Source organism: Thalia democratica, unplaced genomic scaffold (genome assembly GCF_965202585.1).
Source record: "Thalia democratica unplaced genomic scaffold, ktThaDemo2.hap1.1 HAP1_SCAFFOLD_396, whole genome shotgun sequence".
NCBI classification, from domain to species: Eukaryota; Metazoa; Chordata; class Thaliacea; order Salpida; family Salpidae; genus Thalia; species Thalia democratica.
This window is the reverse complement of record NW_028139465.1, coordinates 12,072-21,281: the sequence shown is the minus strand read 5'-3', so window position 1 is coordinate 21,281 and position 9,210 is coordinate 12,072. Positions and strand designations below refer to the sequence as shown.

General features: G+C 25.8%; 1 protein-coding gene across 1 annotated transcript; it reads right to left on the bottom strand.

The window, feature by feature from the left end:
- Positions 1–703: 703 nt before the first annotated feature.
- LOC145846288 (arrestin domain-containing protein 3-like) lies at positions 704–8,935 on the bottom strand. The gene is made up of 7 exons (XM_082953166.1): positions 8,845–8,935; positions 6,922–7,067; positions 4,557–4,699; positions 3,702–3,858; positions 2,805–2,873; positions 917–992; positions 704–810 (listed from the first exon to the last, which is right to left on the bottom strand). The coding sequence occupies exons 2-7, from the start codon at positions 7,000–7,002 to the stop codon at positions 704–706; spliced, it is 633 nt and encodes a 210-aa protein (XP_082809292.1). The 5' UTR covers positions 7,003–7,067; positions 8,845–8,935.
- Between the last annotated feature and the right edge of the window lie 275 nt (positions 8,936–9,210).

Sequence of the window (9,210 nt, the reverse complement as noted above, 5' to 3'; positions counted from 1 at the left end):
TATGATTGTTAGTAACAATTATTAGGGTCATATAAATGTACTTTACGTTTAAAGAAATTGTAAATAAATTATGGGTTATCGTTTTAAAGTTTAAACTTATAAAGGTTTACGTTGCTTATATGTGGTACGGCTGGTAAACTATATGTTATACTTTCTAAAAGTAAAGTGCTTGAATAAACTAACGTTTAAAAATCTACCTATTTAAACCAAAACACCTTTTTCTTTTATTTATAATCAATTAATACAAAAAAACTACACCTTACGGTTTATGGCAATCTTAAATTTATTTTTTGTAAGAATTATAAAAATTAAGTTCCTAAAAAGTATATTACGAAATAATTAATAAATGTATTTCCAATAAATAAAAATCCAATATCACAAACTAAGTTTTAACAAATTAAGTAGTTAAGTTTAAAAAAAAGTGAAAAACTTAATTGAAAGTAAATAAGTAGTTAGTTTTAAAAACCATTAAAATTAAAGCCTTAAATTTTTTTTCGAAAGTTGCTATAATATAACTATTTTAAAGACGCAAACACTTCATAGAGCAGTATAAAAAGTGCAATTATTATTATCCTAATGATGACTAAGTAGTATTCAAACAGATGTAACTAACTCTATTTTTTACAGTGAGCATTTTACAAACAAAAAAAGTCGCATTAACAAGTTCAATTAGATTCTCAAAAATTCTAAAATAACTTTTTAGCTAGGCATTATTAAGTGGTTGGTATGCTGGAGGTGGTACAGATGGTTCAGCTAATGATGGTTGGTTACTTGGTGGCTGGTCGCTTGCTAATGGTTGCGCGTAACCAGCTGTGAAACAAATGGTTTTTTAATCACTAGTTGTAACGGTTGTTAAGTAAAATAAAAAAATAGTTTTTTTTTATTTAACTCAGATAGTTCATACAAATCAACTAACGCCCAGTGACACCAGCAACGTACAGTTGACACGAAGCCCTCAGGTTGTTGCGACAATTGCCTAATACTCCTTCAAGCTGGGATGCACACATGTAGATATTTGTTACAAAATTTAATTTGACAAATTAAGTGTAAAAAGCATTTGCAATAAGTACTCACTGATTTTTAAACACAGTACTAAATTGTTTATATGACGTTTTTTGGCAGCAGCCTCCGAGCTTTAAAAACGTACTAGTGCAGAATAACTGAACTCGAGCTCATTTTATTATTATAAAAGTTTGTATTAGGAACGTTTGTTTGTACTTATGCTTGTTGTCGTTTCAGATTTTATTGATAATAAATTTTAAACACAAGGAGTTTTAATTCAACTAGCTTTAAGTAAAATCTAGACTTGACAAAACACGAAACTTAATAGAATGAGTATTAACAGAATTTTTTCAAGCTTAAATTAATGAAGATAATTTCAGAAAAATGTAACATTCATTGCTTTTACTTGCACTTTTTTTTTAAACTCACATGTTTACCTCCATTACCAGTTTAAATAAAAAAAAATGATAAATTTTTCTTATGTAAAACAAAAAAAAATATATATTTTAAAAGTAAACATAACTAAAAATTCAGATTTCTAAATGATTTTTGTTAAAAATTCAATGTTTTTTTTTCAATATTTCTAAAATTCCAGGTCTTTCAGTTTTTTTTTGTCTAAATTATCAAATTCCAGGACACCAAGTTTTTTGGCAACCGTGACAAGAATCATTTGCCAACTGATTATTTGTATATTTTTCTTTAAACTACAGTTCTCTAAACTAACAACCACTGACAGGTTAAATAAGAAATTTTTGTGAACAATGAATCAATTTCTATGCTCACTAAAGTACAAAGGTGAAAAATAAAGAAAAAAAATTAATATTAAGTTATAAATGAAACCAAAAGTATCAAAGTATAAAATAAAAACAGATATTACCATTTTTTTAAGAAAAAAATATAATACTACCAATAAATGGAAAACAAAACTGAGTATATTAGCTAATTCAATTTGTTAATTGCGAAAAAAGATGCTAAAAACCTGTAGTTTTGAGCACTAAATATTTAACTTTTTTTTTAATGCAAATAACTTATCAGTGTTTTGATATTGTACAAAAGCAAAAAAAAAAGATTGTAAACTGTTGAAATAAAGCTTTTTTTACATAATTTGTTTTAGCATTCATGTAAGTATTTAAAAAAAGTTTTCATGGTAAAAAATTATTTATACCTTGGTAGTAACAAGTTATAAATGCTGTTTAATATCAATAAATTATATTTTAATGAACTTATTTAGATTTAAACTAATTTTGATATAAACTTATATGAGTGTAAACTTATTTTGAGATAATAGCTTTATTCAATAAGATGCTTTGTTTATGTGTGGCTATTGGGAAGAGTATGTTCAATTAGCAGTAAAGTATTTTGACAGTCTTATATTAGAAAAGTACAGTAATACTGATTAGAATATTTTGAATTTATATACTCAAATCTATTATGAAGCCTAACCTTAGAATATACGTTTGAAACAAAAAAAATACTAATTCTGTGAGTTGTTAAAATTTTACTTACTATTTTTTGTCGTATATATATGGTATACGAAGAACTATAAATATCACTAAAACATACTATATCAAAACTATAATGCTTTTCAAAATTAAATTTTTTTAATTAAATTCTCATACCTTAAAATATACAAAAAAATGGATTCATTTTACTAATTTTCTAAAGATATTTTCTTACTTAAACCACATTACAGCCGAAAAAATATTTTTTCCATTTTTTATTTCCAAAAATGATATTCATTGAAAGCGCTTGAAATAGCATAGCATATAAGTCATAAAAAATATAATATACTTCAATCTAACCTCAAGGAAATAGTTCGGTTTTATTATATAACAGAACGGTAGCATTGAAGGTGCAAGGTCTACTGGTAACTGCAATTATTTATTGAATTTTATAATGCTTTTTTAACACTTTATAGAAAAAGTCAAATAAACAAAAAGCTGTGTTATAAATACATATGATCATAAAAACGGTATTTTATAACTAAAACAAACAAATTTTTTTGTTATTCGGATGGACTATGTTTTATAAAACACAGTTATAATTTATTAAAAAAAAGTTAATGCAGGTATTTATAAATATTTCATAATTTTTATACAAAATAAAAAACACTATTAGTAATAATCTGCACAAAAACAGGGTAATCCTTTGGTATTAAGTTTAAACTTAAAATGTTTTTCATTATTTTTGTTAAAATATTTGTATAAACACCTATTCTTAAGTAGCAATTCAACTTTTTGATTTTATATTCAAATTGTAAGTTACAACATAAAAAAGCTTGGTACAGGACATTAAAAATTCGGACAAACCAATCATTAGATTATTTTTAAAGCGCCACAACTCAAAAAACAGCATATTTTAAAAAAAGAAAAGTTGCGTGTGTAGGTCTAATAAAATCCTACAAAAGATTTTTATCTTTTAAAGTTTTGTAAACATTTTTAGAGATATGGCTAAAATAAATTTTAAACTAAAGAAATTTTATTAATATTTTTTAATAAATGTTTTTTGTTGCAAAAAATATTATTTAAACAAGGTATAAAATTAATGTATTTTGAAGTTAATTCTTAATCTAAAATTTACATTCTAAAGTATAAAAATAAACAACAAATTAAAAACTTAGATTTTAAAAGCATGCAAATACCTAAAACGATTGAATTAAATAAATACAATGATAAAGCATTAGAAAACAATTGACAAACCTGAAAAGGAACATTGTTGAGAACAAGAACCTTTCTGCTTTTGCATCCGTACAAGTCCAGTTTAATTAGGCGATCACTAAAATTCTCGCCTGCCGCTCCACACTTCAAAAACACACTTCTCTTCAAATTCAATCTGGCAACCACTAGTTTTGTTGCGCTGAAATTTGAAACAGTAATTTTGTGTTTGTAAGATTGAGTAAAAAGCAAAAATAGTTTGTTGGTAACAAAACCCTCGCATCATAATTTAACACAATAAATTTAACTTTATAACAATGAAAGAATAAATAAATTTTGTGTAAAAAATACAGTACACAAAAAACATACATTTATCCTTTGTTTAAAACATTAAAGTTCTAAAAACTAATTGTGAAATAGAATAGCGAAAACACTAAAAAGCAAAAACAAACTTGATGAATATTTAAATTTAACATTTTAGCTTAAAGAGAATAATTATATAAACTTTGAAAAACTGTTAAAATCTTTCAAGTTCTATGATAAGTTTTGTAAAAGTTAAATAAACAGTTTGAATTCTACTTAATGCTTAAATAAAGAAATAAAAATATTGGGTTAAAAACGTTTAAAATTTTCACATATAAACTTAGTAATGCTTCTAGTTGTAAATCAAACGAATTAAGAAATTAATTTATTCAATATTATAAGATCTTTTGATTTATACAGATCACCTCGATGAGCGAAACATTTCTATAGAATATTTTTTTGTTAATAAGCGTCAATACAAGTTAAATACATTTGTTTTTGGTGTCCTGAATATCTGTGGCTTGTAAAGTGAAATTAATTCAATGGCTATTTACTCATGTTGGATTAATTTTCGAAAATATTAAAAAAATTAAAAACCTCAAATTTTCGATGTTGATATTGCAGTACACCGTTTCACCGGGAACGAATCCAGTTTTATTGAGTTGTATCTCAGCGGTGATTGGTCCAGTTTTGCAGCACCAACAACATATGGACTTCGTTGCCCTGGCAACTACTGGTTCCTACGTTTATTAGGCTGATTTAAGGTACATATATTTCAAATGGAGTTGTTATAGTGTGTGTTACTAGCTTTTTTTTGCCATAAAATGATTTCAAATAGAATTTGTTTTAGTTTAAGATATTTAAATAAACCAAAAGTTAAAATTTAATTAGTCAAAAATAAAAGGGAGACAAAAGTATTGATCTACCGAATCCAAGATTCGAACTCGAAATTTATATACTTTTTAAATTTTTTGAATTGTACTTTATTGTTTGTCAAAGGTTAAATGAAATGTAAAACTAATTAATGGCTTCACGCTTGAGTGAATAAAACAGTGCTTTTTCAAACTTATAAAAAACTTCTAAACTTTGATCTAGAGTTTTACACGCAGTATAAAACTATGATAAATCATTTTTGTTAGACTCTTAAATTAATTAAGTACATAATTAAGGCTTTTAATCTCAGCATTTTGGATAACCGCTCTTTTACTTATTCATTATATGTTTAGTTCTTTATGTATGCTCGTGAACCTAATTCGGTTCAAATAAAATTTTGGCTTTTATCTTACGAGAATATAAAAAATAAATATGCATGTAGGTAATTTATTCATTTCATTTTAGTAAGGTTTTCCTCAGGTCACCTCAGTTCAGTGAAATCTTATCTGCATAGCTCAGGCCTAACCAGGATTTTTTCTAAACACCTCTACTAAGTTTATCTTGAAAATTTATGAAATATGTTTTATGAATAAATTTATGGAGTTTTTAGAAGAAAGGTCTAGTTTACAAAAACCATGTAATTATTTAAAGTATCTTTTGTTTGGTTAATATGGTTTTCAGTCTCCATTTAGATGTTATTGCATTTTTATTTAATTGTGTCATAAATGACTTGTGATGTCTCGATAAGAGATGCCGACGTGGTGTCTAATGTAACCAATCTAAATTGCTAGGGGTAATTTAATGGGATAGATATGGTTAAATAAGATAGATACATCTAAGATATTTAAAAGTCAACAAAAGTTTATTTACAAAAGTAAAATAATCACACGACACACTTACTAAAACTACAATTGAACACAAGTAACAAGAAGTATCTTAAACCAGGGGCGTCGCGTGGGGTGGCACACTGGAGCTGTAGTCCCACCTATTCAAAAAAAAAAGAATAAAAAAGAAAATTTCCCTTTATTTCAGTTTTTCTGTTTTTTTTTTTCTTTGAACTTATAGATAAACTTGTTAGTTTTTCAAATCTTACATTCAATTTTCAAATATTCGTTAAATGGCTGGCGCTGCAAGCTAAAACTGTGTCAGCTGCATTTTAAACATATACAAATTTCCTATACAAAAAGTTGTTGAAAAGCTTATTTTTAGAGCTGCATTCAATGCAGCGCTATGTAAATTAAACTAAATATAAAGAATATATCACCTTTATAATACAAAAAACATTTTTGGAATGTAAAAAATATAACAGAAATAAATCTGTTTGCCTAAAGCACTCTTGCAACTTCTTAAAAATTTACTTATAAAGTTAAAACATTATTTCGCATATAAGTTGTGTAGTATACAAGAAGCTTTATACTTCCCGATACAGTTTCTAATTTTCAAACATGATGCTTTTTATGTTATTAATTTATTTCTCGTCGTAAAAATCAACAGCTATGATATACTTTGTGTTTTCAAATCTTTTTTTGGTATCAAAGGGATTCATTTATACTAGGGATGAGAAACTAGTTTACTCTGCGGGCAATTTTCAACAAAAGTAATAGTCCGTTGCGGGCCAGACTTGTTTAAAAAAGTCTTAGTGGGCTGTGTAATTTTAATATATAAAAATTTGAAAAAGGTAAGAGGCAAACCTTTATGGAAAATAATAGTTTTATAAACATTACTTTGCATTAAAAAATATCAACAAGCCTGATTTTATTTGTTTTTTACACGTTAACTATAATCTAAAGAAAATTTTGCTAGCCAGAAATTTTTGTTGGTAGAAGAGATCTAACTCTCAAGCCAAACGTTACCTGTTTTGTGCTGTACTTTGAATGCATGTTAATTTATTTTAAGATTTATTGAACAAAAATAAATAACTTATCAATTAAAATGTTCCAATTTTTTATCAAAGACTGTATTTTTATAAACTGTAATTTTTTGTAACAAAATTGTAAAAAAAATACATTTTCGGAGTTTACTGTAACCTTCAATAAAAACAACAACATAAACCATTAAACTTAAATAAAAAGAATACAAATAAACCAACCATAGGATTCACAGGACATTCGTACATGAGTGTGTTACCGATAACAGTAATCTGGTGTTTTTTCTCCACATTGAAATGCATACCATGACGTATTATCTTCAACTTTAAACCATAGTACACGTATGCAATTGTAGAACCCCATGAAACTGTAGAAAGATTTTTTTTAAATTTCTATGAATTAAAAGTTTTCTTAGTTCTTAATAGTTTAGTACTGAAGAAGAAAAAATTTATGGTAATTTCAGTAATTTTTAGATTCTACAATTGTTTATAAATAGACATTAGGTGTTGAAAACGGTATTCATTAAGTTAATTGTTTTTTTAACACTGCAACCATTAAGGTAGCTTTATTTTAAATGAAGCTTAAAAATTCAAAAAATGTTAAGCAACTACCACCATATGCTCCTTTTGAATAAATAAACTGTAATTAGTAAATTACGGTAAAATAAATATGTGTTTCTCTTTTTTGTGCATGAGACATGAAAACTCACTATGCTCCCTAAAATTTATAAGTAAAATTTGAAAATAACTAGATATCTCGAAAAACTAAATAAAGTTTAACCAAAAGTATAAAAGTTTTAAAGTAATGTAGTTAGTTATAATGAGAAAATTAAGAAAAATTTATATAGAAAATTTATTACATTTATATTATTTATATTTAAATTAAATATTTAATTATATAATGTGTTGTATACAATAAGTTTTAAATTATTAATTTAACTATAACTAAAAAATTAAAAAGTTTTGCTTAATTGGTAAAAAATCCAAATTATGCTATTTATTTATTTTTAAAGGATGTCATAGTTGTCAAGTATTAAGAAAACAAAAATTCATTTCAGCGATGTATGACAATTCGGGAACCGCTCAGTTTCAAACTGAGCACATTTCCCAACCGAATCAATTCCCATACAAACTAATTCCCACTCGAATCAATTCTAAAGAAATAAAATCCCATACAAACTAATTTTCAACCGAATCAATTCCGAAGAAAACCAATTATATAAACTCCCACCAATCAATTCCCACAAGAGTCAATTCCAAACCGAATTAATCCGGTTTCAAAAATTTAAAAACTTTTAATTTTCAAATTTTCATACGTTATCCGTTAAGTTAAAATCAATAACTTTACTCATTAGTTCTAATCCATTAAATTTTTGAACATGTAAAGTTTATGAAAATATTAACTTTAATTTCATGTCAAGTTCACGATATTTCAAACAGAAAACTTTAGATTAGCTCATTTACATTGTATTTTTCGATAAAATTTATTTTAATAAAATAAATTGTTTTATTAAAGTTTAACATTTTCAAAAACTTTTAAATAACTTAATATAAGAAGAAAAACTAATAAGATTACTTTGTATGCCTTTTATTTTCGATGAAGATTACATACACTACATTAAGATTACAAATGAAGGTAGTACATTACCTTCATTATCATAGCTCCGTTGAAGTGTGTTAATCGGTTAACACACAGGAACATGTGTTAGTGTAATACTTATAAGATAATTAACTATAGAAAAGTTATGTACTTTAAATTAGGAGCAACCCAAAAGCCTTTGAATTTTTTTTTTGAACTTTCAAGGGTTTTAAATAAATACTTTTTTAGAGTTTTACTTTTGAATACTAAACAAAAACAAGGCAAGTACTTAGAAATCACAAGATTAGTAAATAGTTTAACGTTTAGTATCTAAAATTTATAATGTCATTAGGAAAAGTTACTAAAATTAAGTAGTTAAATGATAATATTGACTATACTAAACTATTGATCACTAATGAAAACAGAAAGAACTAACCACAATGTAAAACTACACAATACTTAAAAACTATTTTAACTTAGTTGTTCAGTGTGATTTAATGGTTTAAAATAAAAACACTTTTAAAGCATCATTAGCAATTGAAAGTAATTTTTAAAAACAAACTGACAATTAAAAGAAGCTGGTACGTTGTGGGGTATCTTAAAAGAAAACGGAAATTTGTGTTCGCCCCTTCTCAACTTGTCATCTTGCAAATCTGTAAGTCGTTATAATTTAATCACAAAAACCATAAACTATTAGAAATGCCAAAAGTACTTTGTAGCAGAGTATTGGGTAATTTGAAGTAATCCTCTTCGTTAAAATAATTGGAACGACTATCACCTCCTCCCCTTGACCAGTGCACAAAAGCTTTTCCAGACATTTGAACAATCACTTCTGTTGAACACAACTCAGTTTTAAACAATAAATATAAGGTTTACGTTAAATTTTAGCAGTTCAAAATGTTTTACAACTTTTAGAGCAATACTGGAAATGA

Bases quoted from the DNA above. Each gene is read 5' to 3' on its own strand.
- LOC145846288 (XM_082953166.1), bottom strand. From the start codon at position 7,002: ATGCATTTCAATGTGGAGAAAAAACACCAGATTACTGTTATCGGTAAC. The intron at 3,859-4,556 runs GTTTTTAATTTT...TTCAAATTTCAG, and splicing joins ATCAACATCGAAAATTTGAG to CGCAACAAAACTAGTGGTTG. The intron at 2,874-3,701 runs GTTTGTCAATTG...AAATAATTGCAG, and splicing joins TCAACAATGTTCCTTTTCAG to TTACCAGTAGACCTTGCACC.